Source organism: Rhipicephalus sanguineus, chromosome 11 (genome assembly GCF_013339695.2).
Source record: "Rhipicephalus sanguineus isolate Rsan-2018 chromosome 11, BIME_Rsan_1.4, whole genome shotgun sequence".
NCBI lineage: Eukaryota > Metazoa > Arthropoda > Arachnida > Ixodida > Ixodidae > Rhipicephalus > Rhipicephalus sanguineus.
In genome coordinates this window covers 81,257,728-81,274,888 of record NC_051186.1, presented here as the reverse complement: position 1 = coordinate 81,274,888, position 17,161 = coordinate 81,257,728, and the positions used below count along the sequence as shown (strand labels likewise).

The window sequence follows — 17,161 nt, the reverse complement described above, 5'->3', positions numbered from 1 at the left end:
TTGCCTCAGGGTGGTGTAATACCATTTCGAGACATTTTCTTGAAGTTTCAGAAGAGCCACATGCATTGGCAGAACGCCCCTAGATCTTCAAAGAAATTGCAAAAATTTGTATCCAAGCATTTAAAGTTGTAAAAATGGAACTGCCATGGCAGATACACAATGAAAACCAGTGATAATTAACCCTTTCTTCAAGAAATTTTGAATCGTGCTTATCAGCATGAAATTATCTTTGTCAGGTGATGCAGATTTTTGACAACCCCAGTTCAGCAAAATATGTACTATCAGTGTCAAATGAAACCCGTACAGCGGCATGCCTTCGCGATGGCATAGTGGGCGCTGCCCAGTTATCACCACGGACAGGTGCGCATATATGCGCAGTGCTGCCGAACCGGATGCGCGCCTGTCAATCGTGATGACTGGAGGGCGCGCACTATGCCACTGCGAATGCTTGCGACTGTTCGGGTTTCATTTCATGCAGACAGTACCTCCCCTTCTAACCTTTCGATGCAAATCTCCATAAGAGCATTCCTAAGAATTCTCCCAAGGAGATTTCAGAGCATTCCTAAGAATAAAACGCCCCACTTTACAAGTTTTGTGTGCACCGCACTGAAGTGTAGCAAGTGCTTTTGGGACTTAGGTGTGTGCTCCCACCAGATGAGATGAGGTTGAAGAACTTCAGATGACGATCCGTGGGCAATTTCAGGGTAAATGCATCGAGGATTGACACGAACATGCCAATAAGTGCTTCATGGGGTAGCCATGATGCCACTCTCATAATAGGGTAGGCGAGCTGTGCGGCTGCGCACTGGTAACGCAAAAGCGCTGGGTGCGGCTTGTAGAGAGAGGGATGCGTAGAGGAAGGGTTATGATGCCACATGGCATCATCTGGAGATTACATCGTGTAACAGTAATGATCCATTACGTCAGCAGAGGAGGCTCTTTCCTAGTGAAAGTTGCTCCACAATATGTGGTGTCATTTCTTAGGTCCTCTTTCACCAAATCAAGTGTGCACAGAATGAGCGCCATCTTCGATACTCAGGTTACGCATCTTTTAGAAGCAGGTTATCCTACTATTGTTGTAGCCATTGTTGCTGAACGTTCAAAAATGTCCATCATTTCATCATGCACGAATATGGTTGTAGGAAGCTTTAACAAAAAAGACAGTCATAGCTATACGTAACATTCATTCATTATCACACAGACTAAAGAAGGTGAGAAGTAGATACGGCATTAACATTGCTTTTGTGGCTGCCAATAAGCTAGGTAAGATAAGTGCTGCTTTGCAGAGAAGGAATGAGCAAATCAAGTATACATGGAGGACAGGCATGTTTGTTGTAAAACACACCAACAAATTCCAACTGCCCTACTGGAGTGGTTCATGAGGTTACCATCACCTGTGGGTGCTTCTATGTAGAGCAGATGGGCAGTTGTGTTAATCAGAGATTATTGTAACATAAAAGGTCGTTAACCAGAGGATTGCCATCTAATCTCTTTCTTGCACCATCTGAGATTATTAATTCGCACCCAAATTCAATGACTGCAGAGTTTCATACAGGCATAAGAGTGAAGAAACGCATCTAATTGTGAAGGCTTGACACATCCACAGTGGAAGTGCATGCATGAGCCAGCCTTTGATTAACTTACACAAAGAAGAAACAAAATGACCAAGTGGTTATATCTTGCATATAGAAACACATATGCGCCTGATTGATAGGTGGTGCTGCCATATGATATCTGAGCATGCGCAGGTAAGTTTTACGTTGATACTTTCTTTTCTGCCGCTTGTGTCTGTGTGTTCTGTTACTACAGGCCAATCCATGCTGGTTGTTTTAGTACCAACAGTCCGTTTTTTTTTCTTTATTGGTGCCCTTGTTTGAATACGGTGCTTTCCCAAAACTACAAGGCACCAATGGAACAAGGATAAGTGGACCGTAGGCATTGTCCTTTTTCTGTCTACTCCTTTTCAATCACCAACAGCTATGAACCAACTAGCCCAACAATCCACTTCGACCACCTCTTCTAGCCCTACTAGCTTCTTTTCATACTGGTGGGCTTTTCTTCTGTCTCTGCGCTATCTGTCCCAGCTCTGTTAGTTGCTTCAGTACTGGCATGATCTCCTTGTGCAACCCTGTGGTGTCCACACTATTTCACACAGATCTGAGTTGTGTATGCGTTGACATGCACACTTGTGTGTGGTGATTTGCATGTCGGTATTGTGACTGTCCTGCCTATACACTGACATTTCACCAGACGAAAACGGGGCCGAAGATCGTCAGCGATCTTTCGAACCTCTTGTGCTCGACTGAAATGGTTGCTTAGGTATGCTAAAAAAGAGGGAGTGACAGCTGCTGTTTTACATCCTAACTGACTTCTCTGTGCAGTTGGAAGTGGGACTATTTCGTACGGACGCGAATTCGTGCAAGGAACTGCTGGTTTAGACTGCCGCAGGCAGCCTCGTCGTGCTAGATGGCGTCGCAAAACTGATCAAAACAGCCGCAAATATTGGCCACGGCACGTCTGCTCTCGATAGTTTGCGCGCACATCGACGATAAAACTGGTGCAAAACCAACCGATATGCAAGCTTGCCGATTAAAACGACGCTTCGGCTGGTGGAAGTGCGCCTGTTCTTTCGCGATGACATGCGCATTTCGTAGTACTTGACCCGATCGCGCGGTCGACAAACAAGAAGCGCAGGAGTGGTGGCATCCCATAATAGAACATTCGTACCTGCGCGTTGCTATGCTTGCAGATGTGCTTGTGGGCGGGCCAGTGCAGGCGCTGGTGCTCCTTGCTGCAGTAATAAATGCCATGGCACTGCGCGCATCGGCGCAAACCCGACGTACTGCCGCAGAACTGACAGTAGAAGTCGTCGGAAACGCTCGACATTTCGCGAGGCGAAACAACAGCGACTGAGACGGTTAACTCTCACGTAAAGGCACTACGGTAAGCACCGAGATCTCGCAACGCGGTACAGGCAGCAGCAGCCAGAGAAAAATTGCCGCATGCGAAAAATTGCGCTCAGAACGGAACAGTAGAAAATGTAACCGTCATCATCATCATTAGCAAACAGCATTCTTGCTCCGTGGATGGACGGATGCTATGAGTTCTTCAAACCATCGCCTCGTTTCGTACCCATGGCACTTCCGCGGCAAGGATTAGGAGACCTGCTTTCAACGAAGGTCGCTTGCTACAGCTATTGCTTGCGGACTTGTACTTCGGGACACTCAAAAGTGCCAATGATTAGCTTGTTTTTCCGCCTGCAGATGACAAGAAAATCGGCTAACTCTGGCTGCAGCGAACGATGGTTTTTTTTTTCATTGGTTCTTCTTACTCGTTACGTCACAGAAAAGAGCGGCCGTAATTGGACGCGCATCCCTACAAGTGGACGGCGGTACGTTTTACCTTTTCTTTTAAGGTTGTCGGCGTTTTTTAGGGACGCACAACCGAAACGAAATTTGGCTGTGTGCGGTATCCTCGGGCATTACTTGCGCCTGGTGTTTAATGAGTATGGGTGACAGTAGGTGTGATTTCATTGTTGCAAGGAAAGGCCGGCGTTGCCGGTTGCGGCCGCTGTCCGGATCGCGCTACTGCGGGGAGCACATCGTGCTGTTAGCGGCGGAAAACGTGAGTTCGTCTTGCTTTGATGACTGCGCAGGCCGCTACAGCCCCTCTTTGATTGCAGGAACAGTCGAGCCACGATCGGATCACTTGTCCCCTGGATTCTACACAGTGAGTGCGTCTGCGCATGTCTTGTTGTTTTTACGGAAGGTGTGGCTACCGACTGGATGGATGGATGCTACGAGCGTTCTAACGGGGCGGCGATGCACGAAGCTCAAAGGAAAATCAGCGCAGCGTCTGCTACGGCACTTCCGGTTCGAGGCCGTGCTGCTTCCGTACTCCGTAGATCCTCCAAGGTGTCTGCTATTCAGTGCAATCGGGCAGGAAACGCGCATTTCTGCGAAGCATTTGTTACCGTTTGTTGCGTGGTCGTGTTCTTGCATTATTTTGGGAATAGACAGAAAATATTTCACGTTTCACAGAACGAAGCGCGCAAGTCTGAATGGGACGCGGGGAAAGGTGAGGGGTGGGTACCGATGTGCAGGAATTTCCCCCATTAAATTTCGTGTTTTCTAGCACCGACGGTGACAGCCTCGCACTCGCTCACACGTTTGTCCAGCATATATATGTTAGACTTCTGACAAAAGTACCGATGGCATTGTTGCATATTGTGAAATGTCGATAGAACATAACTGCCGCACATTTACTGCGGTATCTTCTAGGTGTACTTCTAGGGCATCAAACGATCGCCGTTGCTTTTGAAAGGAAGAGTGACGTGATCGCGTCTCTGCAATTTCAGAGGCGTTTAAAGGCCAACTCCGGCGATTTTTCGAGGTCGATGGATCTCAATGAAATTCGCTGGGTACGTTCCTTTGCACGTTTCCATCATTTATGCCAAATTACAGGCTTGAGACATGCGCAGATTGTTTGCAAATGAATTTTAAAAATTGTCTGCAAACGCCCTCCTGTCTTCCCACAATTATTGGCAACATTGCGTCTGTGACGTCAGTATTGGGAAGGCGGCGGAAGTGACGCAGCCGAGGGCACCGCTAAATTCGGTGCTTCGGCCGCTACAGCGAGCGTCTGCTGTGCACAAGGCGACAGACAGCGTTGGTTTGGCCGGCGCTTCGCTGGTCGTCCCGGCTGTCACAGTTTTCATACTCCGCGCCGGCGTGACCGGCATGCCTTGCACGACTTAACGTCTACGGCATACGTACACAGTACACTCGGTTGGGTTTCGGTTTCGGTATCGCGCTTTTTTGCTTATTTAAAATTATTCTCCAATTTGCCAAGTATTTCTGCTATCGGGCCCATAACAGGAGCGTCTCAGGAACATAAAAGCATCATTACTTTGACATGGCCAAAAAATCGCCGGAGTTGGCCTTTAAGCGGGTACTCCCATTACATTTGGGTGGAAGTTAAAAAATTCTGCGGTTAATGTCGCGCTAACGTAGTTCTTGTGTTCGTCTTGGTGTAGTTCTGAATCTCAAGCTAAAGTCGTTCTTTTGCAGGCCCTGGTGTAGTTCTAAATCTCGCACTACCCTGAAACCCAAGGAAGTGCGCACGGGACACCCCGCGATTACCTTGACAATCGCGCGCTTGCCGAAGCGGTGGCGCCCCCTCTTGCGCGGAGCGAGCATCAACCTGATGCTTCATAAGCTTTTTTCGCGATTTTAGCTAAACTATTGCGATTAATTCTTGGTTACTTCTGTAGTTGATATTATTTTAGACCTTGTTAGTTTATCTTGCACTGGTTTTGAGCATTGTTAGCCCTGTTTTAGCCCTGTATTGACCACTGCGAGACCATGCGACAAGCCCTCCAAAATTTCCTTCCTTCATTCTTTCATAGCAAGGCTCTCGTTCAGGCAGACATGATGCCTTCAGGTAGTATGCGAGGGCTTATTTGTCAGCTGCCCGCTTGTTAAAGGTTCACGTACTACGTGACGCCATCTGGCAAAAAGAGCGTTCCACACTCACCGTCATGGCTACAAGCGGCGCCCACTAACACTCCCAGGTTTCATGCACATAAATACCCGATACCGTGGACGAGGGGACGACCGCAGCCGTAGCTCAATTGGTAAGAGCACCGGGCTCGTAATTCAAAGGTTGCAGGTTCGGTTCCTGGCGGTGCCAAGTGGTCTTTTCATCCACTTTACTTTATTCACATCTATATCAGAATTATCACAATTATTACAATACACCTAAAAAACAGTACAATTAACCCCAATACCTTCCTTGACTTCATTATCTGCTGGTTTTAGTTAAGGTTATGTCAAACAAAAAAACGAACCCTCACAAATTCCCTTCCTTCAATCGAGACAGTGGATGGAAGACAAGCCGGGCCCCTAAAGTGCTACGCACTTATAGCAAATTTTGTATGTGCAGCGTTGCCTTGATAAATAAAGTGAGTGCCACGACTAAACGAACTCTATATAAAGTTGAGCCGTGAAACAAAATCCAGGAAACTAAGAGACTTGTTCATTTTCACATTAAGATATATTTTACTCGCACAACTATGGATATGTTTGCAACACAAAAGTAAAATAGGTGTACAAGTTCGACCATGAAAACGGATTTGCATGTGTCCCATTAGACATATTTCGTGACACTACATCGCGCAACAACACGCACGAAAAGCACTCTCCACTGGGACACAACATATGCATGTATTTGGAGGTGTCCAGCGCTTGATTGAAGAAATGGCCGTACGCACCTCTCATGACCGTCCAGTAGCGATTTCATTTGTTATTCAACTAAGCTGCACAACACTCCAACATATTAGGCGTCAATTTGCGAGAAAAAAAAAACATTTCCGGCAAATTCCAGGCGTCGTGGGAACCGATTTCATGTGAAGCAGTCTGCGAGTAACTGATTGTGCCGAGTGTCTCGGCTTTGATCCAAGTCTTATGTGGTGGATCGATGACTTTGTGTAAATTGTGTAGCTCTGTGCACGTTGTGGTAATGCCGAGGTCATCGCCAACACAGGCGTTTAAAGGGTAGCTCACTGTCTGATGTAATATCGGCACTCACATTACAGCACAGACGCCACTTTAGGAGCAATTGTTGTATTTCTACTGGCACAAGCAACGCTAGACTATAAGAAAAACTTGACAATGGGCCAGTTGGTTGGACATGATCAACGTTTCTTGCGCAAACTTTACAAAAACGAACTGAAGACGGCGATGAAGGACGTACAAAGCACATCAGCGCAAGCTAACAACTGTTTAATTCACAGATGGACATGAAATATATATAATGACCACACCCTGTTGCGCCAGTGGTTATTACATTTTTATCAGGCGCATATGAAACATTGCAACCACAGTTCACGTTAGGAAAGCACCACTACCACAAATGAGGCAACCATTGATGTAATACATTTTTTCACAATCTTTACGACGTGGTTGCTGGCGAAGGGTCGGTGCAGCACTTATTTCAGCGTTTGTCTTCTACTATGAAACCGCCAACTATAGCAAACAGTATATATTTATCTTGCTTAATTCACGCAGTGTCTTATAAAGTTTCAAATGCCTATTTTCGCTGTTCCTATGTTGATATAGAGTGACAATCGCCTGTGGCACATACCCGCACACTATGGGCCGTGCTGTGCAGGTATGTGCTGCACGCGACTGTGGGAAAGGGTTTCGTGACGTAAACACGACAGGCGTGTCATTTCGTGTCATGAACTTTCAGTCGTGTTTGTCATACACTCGTACCCGCCTATGCAAATTTTGGTACAGTTGAAACTCGATTTCATGAAGTGATGCCTGTGCCCAAATTATAAATTTGGAAGTTCGTAAAATAGAAAGATGGTTTCGGTCATTCGAAATGTAAAATTGTAACATAGCAACACTGAAAAGCTACCATAAGAAATAGAATGTCGCAGTAGCTCCAACCTTGCCTTAACTGTGATGGCTATACCTTAACTCTCTTACCCCGCCACTTGGCGCAACTTTGCTTGAACGTGATAGTGTTCCAAAGCTCGTTTTGTAGAAATTCCGGTGTTGGCATAAAAAAAAAAATTCATGGTCTGAGCCGGAATTGAACCTCGGCCTTCTGCATGGCGAGCAGGTGTTCTACCACAGGGCTATGCCAGTGCTTGAAGCTGTTCCGAAAAAAAAAAAAAAAAAAACCTGTACAGGTGTTGTATACGCATTTTCACAGGAGAGAGAAAACAGCCGCCATGCTGGGCTGTGCGTGGGAGTACAAAGGCTGACGTCACAGCCTTGACAGTGAATTTTTGTGGGGTCACGCCTGTTTAGCGCAGCCCAGAGAGGATTATGGCGGCACCCAGGGAGCCGTCTGTGAAAAGCTCTATAGTGCAAGGAGTAACGTTAACACGTATAATATTACGTGGCAGAAGTGTAGGAACACATCAGGCGTCATGAGCCACCACTTTCCTTTTATTCTTAATTCTCAAACTGATATCTCCTTTCCAGCACCTGCTCGTCAGCGCTTCTTGAGAAGCATCTCAAGAAATGCAATGCCAAAAAGAAGGAAGCTCAAGTAAGCATTTTTTTACTAGGAGCTGCATTTTTTTTTTTGCAAACCATGGTGCAACCGTGCACAAGTAGTTATTCAAGTTCGAGTTATTCATTTATTATGTAGTTAGCCTCTTTAGTGTGCAGAAAAAATGCACCTTACGGGAATGTATTAGTTTCCAAAGCAGCTATGTTTTGCAGTGTTCAAGCCTGTGGTAGTGCGTGTGTGTGCAAGCGACTGCGGTAAATTAGCGGGTCAACTAGAGCGCCGTGTAGGCCCACGTTATCTGCCCTAGCCCATATCGGACCCGGGATTTGTGAATGTTTGCCTTGGGGGGGTGGGCCTTGGCTAGCCCGCTGGCGAGACTCTGACTTCGGCTCAGCGGGAAAGAAAATTCAGCTATATCCGACCGCAAGTTAACCCAGACAGAGACCCCAAAATGTCATCACGCCCATAGGCGTGCACACAAGAGGGGGGGGGGGGCACCCCCCTAATCACATAAGAGGGGGGGCGCAAAACCTGCCCTGTGCATTGACCCTTCTAGTCACCTAAGAGGAGGGGCGGGGGCGAAATCTGCCCCATACATTGACTTAGTAGGGTGGGAGGCCACTGTGATGAATCGTTGCCCCCCCCCCCCTAATGGGGAACCCTGCACACGCCTATCATCGTGCCAAAGGTTTTTGAAATACTAATAGAAACAACGGATGTGTCAGCCAGGAATCACATTAACATTCAGTGACATAATTTTCAAAAGGGATCCAGGGTGTCAAACGATGATCAATGTCGGGTACAAAAGTCTGGAGAGACCCCGCCCAGACGATTCAAGAGCGGAAACCAATCACCACCGTGGTTAAAAATTGAGTCCCGCTCGTGCACTCGGCAATGTTCTCACATGCGAAGTCACTGGCTGTCCAGCTCGTCGTGTCGGTATGAAGTGCACTTAACAGTGATTATAGAGCGAGAAACGAATGCAGAAAAGGGCAACGGACTGGTGTTTTACTAACAACTGTTTATTTGAGTCGCACTCACCCAGTTTGAATACATATTATCATGGCGTTGTGCATGTGCAACATCTCGTTGGAAACAAAAACATAATAAAAATGTAAATTTGTTATAGTACCTGCAGTATCTCAGATGCAACAGACAGCCGCGCATGTCAAACGGAGCCCTGCAAAAATTGATATTCGAAAGCATACAAGGTGATCGAAGCCTCGCTTGTACACACACAATCGTTCTTCCTGATAAAGAACGCTTCCAAAGCAAGCCGAGATGAGCAGTCCGTTGGCTGCTTCCCTCTCCTGTTCTTGCAGTTTGTTGCGATACACTCTTTTAGTGTTGATACATAGCCAACTATCCCGAGAGTATGTTGCTGAAGTGCACGCCCATTAGTGCAAGCTTGTGTGCATCCGCCTTGAAAAGCTGCAGTCTGTTAAAAGTTTCAGCTTTGATGTATTTTACTTCACCCGCCATGGCAGCTTAGCAGGTCAGGTTTCACGCTGCTAAGCTCCAGGACAGGGGTTCCATTCCCTGCCACGGCGGCCGAATTGCGATGATAACTGAAGCAACACTCCGGCACAACTTGAACGAGGACGAAGGACACACAGAACAACAGGATGGGTGCGCCCGTCCTGTTTGTGTTGAAGCCATAGACAGCACGAATTAAATGACATTCGTGCTGTCTATGGCTTCAACGCAAACTCTGTGATGAGAGTGCAACAAGTAGAAGGCTGTGAACCGTCTGCTGACGCCCTTAAAGATGCGCAGCATGCGACCGCAGGCAACCACGTCCAGTTGGTCAAAGTACGCATTCAGTGCAGGAGCCACGTAGCCGCCCCCTCCGCCTCTGGCTCCCATATCCGTGCACCTCCCGCGAGACGAAAGACGGTTGGCGTGTTTCCTCTATGCTTGAGCAGCGATTGTCGGCAGCCCTGGCACGCTTTCACTCGCACATGACATAAGACGCGCGGGGCGATGTTACGGTCGCATTTTGATTTCATAAGGAGCATCACTGCAACGGCGACGGCAGAAATGAACTGTAGTGTCCATGTAATTGCTATCGCAATAAATACCATTGTCTCCGGTGTCATCCCCACGTCTCTTAACTAGTGTAATGCAACCTCTCTTTCAATGTACAGAGTGTGTGCTGCTTCAATTCGTTACATACTGCAAAAAAGAAATTGCTTATGCATTTGTTCCAATTGCGTTTCAGGAATTTTTCATCAGGGACATCAACTCGGGAATTCCTTCACTCAGTAATGGCTCATGCTTACCTGTAAAGGTACGAGATTTTGTATTTATGTTTGTTACCTTGAGTTGGAACTGGCAAGCTACATTAATTGCTTTTTCAAAGGCATGGGTCTGTTACAGTTATTCACGTACTGTATATGCTGCAGACCGTACGTCTGGATAGGTGGCGAATTCAGTGCCAGCAATGGTCCTTATGGCCGAGATTGGTTTTCTTTGAAACAAGGGTCGTAAGTCAGGAAGAAATATTTGCTGTTTCTTTTTGCAGCAGAGCTGTTATGGTCGAGGTTTACCGTGTGTCGTAGATAAAAAATTATCATCATGAACCGGCACGCGCTCACTCACCACCCAGGCACTCCGCACAGATGGTCAACAAGAGAAGCTGTAACGTGCGGCTCCGGTGTTTGTCACTGGTTTCATCCCGACGGTTCGTTTAAGTATCCCTCAATTACTGGTTACGCCTGTACAGAAATCTTAATTGGTGTTTGCCGCCCGTGTGTTGCCTTGTTAATATCTTGTGGACCAGTATGGGGAGTAGTGGGATTTGCCCAATTTCTTTGGCATATATGCGCTGTAGCAGTTTTACAGCAGAGCTGTTATGGTCGAGGTTTGCCCTATTTCATACATAGAAAATTATCACCATGAACCGGCACGCACTCTCTTCTTTATTGCCTTCCTCCTCTGCTTTGCTCTCAGAACACGTGCGCCAATTTTTCCGGCGTGGCATGCAATAATTCTGTTGGGCCAAAGATGGAGTAAACAGATATAGAGAAATAAAGAGAGATATAGAAAGAAAGAAAGCTAGTAGAGAAAGAAAAATTCTTGGCGGAAAACATCTCTTGGCTATGCGGGACTCAAACTCGTGTCCCCATGATCTGAAGGCGAGCATCGTAACCACTTGCCTATCTAGGCACTCTAGCAGGGCATAGCATAGCCTTGGATACACTTGGCGACAACTTATGTTGACAGTAGAGCGAAGGCTACGGATGCGGGGCTTCTGCACATTTGTGTTGCTCCGCAAGTAGTACGGCAGCTTGTGGCTCATTTCGGTTGTGCTCGCGCGCATCGTGAACGCATTTAGGAAATTATACACACGAAAAATGCGAATGGCGGAGAAACATTTTGATCGTCCAGTGTACATTTTAGTGTCATATTACGAGTATATTTTTTTGGAGAACTAAACAGCACGTTTGCAGCGCTGACCCACTACGTCATGGGCGTCATGTTTACTTTGGAAAACGGGCGTGCTGAAAAGGTGGTGCTGTCTAAGAAATGGAAAGAAAAGGAAGGCATTCTTGCAAAGTGAACAATAACGGTATTTTACCTACGACTTCCCGCAACTGTTTGAGTCCCGTAATAAATAAAGCAGCGTTTAATTTCAGCAAGGCAAATGAGAAAATTATCAGTAAACTTAAGTACTATTTTTTGGCACGGTAGCAGGCATGTGCTGCGGTTCTGTAGCTTCCACGGTGCTGTCAAGAAAAGTTGTCGCCAAGTATAGTACGGTATAGAAAGGGGGTGGGAAAACGAAGTGCCAGTGAGGAGGACAGATGTGAGGAGGAGGAGGGTGGAGACGAGGAAGGGAGAACGAGTATAGATAGAGAGAGAGAAAAGAAAGACATAAAAAGAAAGAGGAAGAAAGGAATATTTGAAAGTGAAGAGTGAGGAAGATAGAAGGCAAGAGAACGGCTACAAAGAGAGGGAGAGAAAGACATAGAAAGAAAGAGAGAAAGAAAGGGAAGGAAGACAGAGAAACAGACTTAGAAAGAGATTGAAAGGCATAGACTGAAAAAAAATTTTTAAATAAGTGCAAGCATAGCCATGTATCCTGTACATAGCAAAGGGTGGGAAAGAGGAAGGTGAGAGGGTAAAAGCCTAGCCAAGTCAGGACCAGCTAGGTGCCCATCAGCTTTGCTGTGACCCAGCCTTATGTGACTTAGTGCAAGGTGCACTAATATTTTTTAACAGCGCAGCTGTTTTGGGCCTAGCCATACCGGTGGAAGGTCTCTGGTCGTCACGCAGAACCACTTGACCTCTCAGGTTCTCTGCTGTGTCACGTGGCCTTGCGGTGTGGCGAGAGTGAGGCTCGGTAGGAAAGAGAAAGGGCTGCTCCTCGCCGAGAGTGGCAAGAGAGAGGCTTGCTCGGAGCAAAGAGAAAGTGAGGAGCGTCATTGTACGCTCGCGCGGAAGGGGAGAGGGTGTACATGCAACGACGCCTCGCCAAACTTCCTTGGAGAGACGGGTATGTCATGCAAAGCAGCAGCGCTTGCAATGCTGCTTGCGTTTGAGCGCAGCTGTAATAGTAATACGCGTTTTAGGCTTGTGGCCGGGTGGAATGGGCCACGGCCTCACTGGAACGCTATCGTAGCGTTTAAACACGACTGTGAATTATCATATTGTCGCGCGGGAGCCCCGTGGCATAACTTGAAGAACAAAGACATCCTCATTATAAACTGCCGAAACTTAAGAGCAAAACGTAATGCCTGATGAAAGGGGCGACAGCACATGCAATAGTACAATGAAGCACTGCTACCACCGCATAGCATAAGATAGAGTAACAAATAAAGAACAATGATACAACACAGAAATGTTTGGAAAATACTTGCAAAACAGAGAAATGTAGTGACTGTTTCGTAGGTCGGGTAACAAATACACCAAATGTAATGCTACGAAGTCTGAGTTGGCATAATTCTAAGATGTTTTTATAATAGTTTAATTAAAAATCTAGTCTTTGTTCAGAGGCTTACAGCTCATCGTTCTGACGCTTTTCTTGTTTCTTTCATTGTAGACAGAGCTGAAGAATGTGAGTGATGAAAGACTCTGGGAAATAATTCGCAAGGTGGACGAAATCTACAGCGGTAAGAGTTGCGGCTAGTGCATCAGCTGCAGTAACACTACAGCATGTATTGTAGCATACACACTGAAGAGCATTCATTTGCCTGCAAAAAGTCTATTTGCGGCAAAAAATAAATAGTTAATTAATTAGGAAATAACTAAATATGCAGAAAATAGGAAATAAATAATTGTATAAGTGTATGAATAAATTAAGTAAATAAATTAACAAGTAACCTGCGCGCTGCACTTGTAGTCGCCGCTTTGCAGGAGCATACGCTAAATTAAAAAAAACACACACAGTTCCGCCGCAAGGGCGAAGAAATGAATGCAATAGCAACAAATTATACGAAGGAAGGCTAGCAGCTAACTCTTTCGGATCGGATCTCGCCTAACTTTACAATTTATGCGTGGCTCTACTGACTTAACATCGTGAAGTGCAAAGTACAGCGGAGCTGAGGGGAAGCCTCAGCAGTGAAATGCCAAGTGAATGCAAAGCCAGGCAAACATGGGCATGGTTGAACACTGAAGGTACCTCCTCTCTATTTGACCACCTGCATGTCTCCAACCTCCAACTCGCCTCCCTCCTCCACTTGCCTCCGCTATACTATGCTATACTCTCCCTCCTGCTTTCCCTCCTCCTCATCCTTCCTTTTTCCACCTCTTGCTATACTGTACCATACATGGCTATGCTATGTATGGCATAGTGCATATTTCTATGTTCTTACGTGTTGTCTTATTCGCGCAGTTTAAACTTGTCTGCTGAATTGAACCATCTAGCCCAACAACACGCCATACTTCTGCGCGTCGTGTGTGCGCGTGTTTATATGTTCTTACGTGTTGTCTTTTTCGCGCAGTTTAAATGTTTCTGCTGGACAGTACTTCACCCGTTTGAGCTCGGATTTAACAGCTGCGCTGTAAAACGCTGGTGAAAAGAATACGGCCACTCCAGGAAGAGAAGCTGTTTTCGTGCAGTCTGTTGTCTCAACGCGAAGTGGTGAGAGCACAATACGTAGAAGGGCATACGAGCCGCTTGGTGATGTCTGACGAGATAACGTGCGCACCAACACTCGGGACCACGCGCTTATGGTATAAGTTCACACTTGCTGCTCGAGCAGCGCAGCCCTCCCACCCCTTTCCGACGTCCATGCTCCTCCACCCGAGGGAAGACGTGCAGGATGTTTCCCTCCATCGAAAATGCGGCCGCGGCGGCCGGGATTCAATCCCGCGACCTGTGAGTCAGCAGTCGAGCACCATAACCACTAGACCACTGTGGCGAGCGGCTACAAAAGCAGGCTGCCCAGCTTGGAAGAGGATTATTGTTTCGCTGCCCAGATGAGCGTAGTGTCGGCAGGCTCGCCCGCTGCTGAACAAACAGTTGTTACATTTTTATGTTGGGATTCGTCTTTTAGTAAACTCGACCACCCACGAGTTCATTGTACTAACAATTGCTCTCACGACAGCGTACTTGGAGGGGACCTTCTCTCGTAATAACGCCGTAATCGAGTGTGCCCTAGCTCAACTTCAAACTCCTTCTGCTGTATGACGAGTCCTCCAACCACAACCATGATCATCAAGCATCACCATTCGATGAATGCGCGGTATGCAGGCACCAGAATGAAGAAACACGTATGATGGTTGAGGCGTCGCACATCCAGAGTAGTGGAAGAGCGCATGCATGATCCCAGCTGTTATGTTTGCCGCTCATAAGTCGATCCTGCAGACAGGACGGCGCGGCACGGTACGTCGTACAAAGCTTCTTTCTCGGCTCTCCCCCTGCCTGGTCTTTTCGCTGGGCAATTATCAAGAGAAAGCAAACGGCTTCCTTTGAGCAAGCTTGTCTGCCCCGATGGCCAGCATGGGTTGCGGTCAGGCGACCGTTCTCAGAGGTCGGCGGCCTGAATGTGTGGGAAAATGAGGAGGACATCCCCCGCTCTAAGCAGTCGCTCGAGGCGACAGTATGCGTGACCCCAACACGGACCAAGATGTGCTTTTGCAACAATGCAAGGTCGAATGCGTGGGAGGCAGGGTCACGCAGACGCCTTTTCTTTCCCGGAACGGTTTAACGACTGGCTCCGCGAGTTGAACTCGATGTGTATGGGAAAATGGCGTGAATGCACCAGGGCTAAAATACAGATGTATTTCGACCGTGAGAATCCCTGAGAGCGTGGGAAGGAGAGGGAGAGCCATGATGGGAAAGAGTGCCAAAACGCCTGTCTGCGCTGTAAAGACACTGCTGTCGAGATTAAGGACAGCCCGGTAGGGAGTGGCTTAATCTGAGAATGAACGGATTGGATAAGGGAATGTCGAGGCGGACCACCAGTGGCCACCTCCCCTTTTCTTTGTTACCGCAAGGTACTTAAGACTGGACGGAATTCGTTTCCCTTCAGTCTAGGCTGTAATCACTAAACTGATCGATCAGTAAGACTCCGTACGATGCAACTTTCGTCTGGGCCGTAACCACTTGGTGGTCGAACAGTGAGACTCGGTTCTTCGTATGTAGTAACAGTGTTCTAGGCTCTAACTTAAGAAAAGTTAAGTAGAAGAGTAAGATGCTGTTGATGTCTATGTTATCATCAGTGTGCTTCGGCAAGATGTACATATGACTGTAAATATTTCGCTGCAATATACCTTCAAGTTTTCATTACCTCCAACCTGCCTCCTGCTTCATCGACGTCGATCATCTCCTTGACGGGACTTCAATCCACATCAAGGAGAAAACGAACAAAGGAAAAACATAACTGGCGCAGTCTGACAGGGATCGGCGAGCTCTACAGCACCATACACTGGACCAGCCCTGAGAAGACCGAGGAGCAAGGCATCCAACAGCCACCAGCGGCAACGTCGAGACGATCCCACAGCAGTCAACTCCGGCGCCGTGGAGGAGATCCAGGAACGACAGAGCATTCAGCAAAGGGTGAGCAGGATTTCTTGCGTCTTTCTCAAGTTGGCATGGCAGTTTGTGTGTAGAGCACATGGTGAGAACACGCGGAGGTGCTGAAACAATGGAGTTTAATGGAGATGAAGGTGCGAGTGTGGCGGATATGGATCGGAATCGAGAGCCATCAAATAATGGTAGTCTAAATTCTGATAAATCAGCTGAGGCGAGAGTGCCTACTCAGAGGCAAGAATCGATGCAGCAGGCATCTCAGGTTTTGCCGAATTCAAGTGAAACGAGAACGCTCGAACTTGAAATCCAAAAGCTCAATCTCCAGATTGAGTACGAAAAGCTATTGCAAACTAGAATGAACGCGGAACGTCTCAATGGCACGTTGTCCAACTCTGGGTCGGAGACGGGTGATCAGAGGCGGCGGTGTTTCGATTCTGTCCAGCAATGTGCAAAAGTGCTGAAAGGGTTTCGCCTACCGAGTGACGCGGATGTGCCATTATGGTTTGAGGAAGTAGAAAGACTGTTTGCTACTTATCAAGTACCGTATGAGAGTCGCGTGCATTTGGTTATGCCAGCACTAACCGAACGAGTCCGTTACCTACTGCGTAACCTCAACCCTGAAGAGAGTGCAGATTACGAGGCAGTTAAAGCAGCAGTGCTGACGGAACTGAAGCTTTCTCCGGCAGAGTATCTGCAGAGGTTTGAACGAGCAGTAAAGCGGAAGGAAGAGACGTGGGCGCAGTTCGCGTCGCGTGTGAGAACTTATTTCTCATACTACCTTCAAGTGAGAGAGGCCGACACGGTAGAAGTGATGGCCGAACTCATGGTTGCTGACCGTATAAAATCGGGACTAAGTACGGAGGGTCTGGAGTATGTGAGATTAAGGGAAGGCGAGGGATGGCTTAGGCCAACTGAGATCGCTAAAGTGCTCCAAACTTTCGAGCAAGCGAAAGGGAAAGGGCGTGCTTCAAAGCAACCAGCGGTAGAAATGGGGCAAAAGCCGGCGACACGAGTTGAGAAAGGCGCTCTGAAGTGCCACTTATGTCACGGCTCAGGCCATTTCGCTAAAGAGTGCCCGAAGGCTAGTGATAAGGAGAGCAACCCCAAGAAGGCTATTGAGCCAAAGCGGAAGGTACAAAAGGTAACGTTATCCCA

The 17,161-nt window shown here is 47.3% G+C and overlaps 2 protein-coding genes across 5 annotated transcripts in view; one reads left to right on the top strand and one right to left on the bottom strand.

Annotated features, from left to right (window-relative positions):
• LOC119374103 (egl nine homolog 1) overlaps positions 1-3,121 on the bottom strand; it is a 73,435-nt gene extending 70,314 nt beyond the window's left edge. For both annotated transcript variants that reach the window (XM_037644169.2, XM_037644168.2), the window contains exon 1: positions 2,728-3,121. In XM_037644169.2, the coding sequence (XP_037500097.1) occupies positions 2,728-2,886 (159 nt within the window). In that variant the 5' untranslated portion in view covers positions 2,887-3,121. The remainder of the gene's footprint in view (positions 1-2,727) is intronic.
• A 247-nt stretch (positions 3,122-3,368) lies between these two features.
• LOC119374102 (tRNA:m(4)X modification enzyme TRM13 homolog) overlaps positions 3,369-17,161 on the top strand; it is a 40,442-nt gene continuing 26,649 nt past the window's right edge. For 2 of the 3 annotated variants that reach the window (XM_037644167.2, XM_037644165.2), the window contains exons 1-5: positions 3,369-3,624; positions 3,683-3,729; positions 7,998-8,064; positions 10,250-10,318; positions 13,073-13,142. In XM_037644167.2, coding sequence (XP_037500095.1) covers positions 3,502-3,624; positions 3,683-3,729; positions 7,998-8,064; positions 10,250-10,318; positions 13,073-13,142 — 376 coding nt within the window. In that variant the 5' untranslated portion in view covers positions 3,369-3,501. Of the gene's footprint in view, positions 3,625-3,682; positions 3,730-3,754; positions 3,915-7,997; positions 8,065-10,249; positions 10,319-13,072; positions 13,143-17,161 lie in introns of those variants that run through there. The other variant, XM_037644166.2, reaches the window with a different exon arrangement.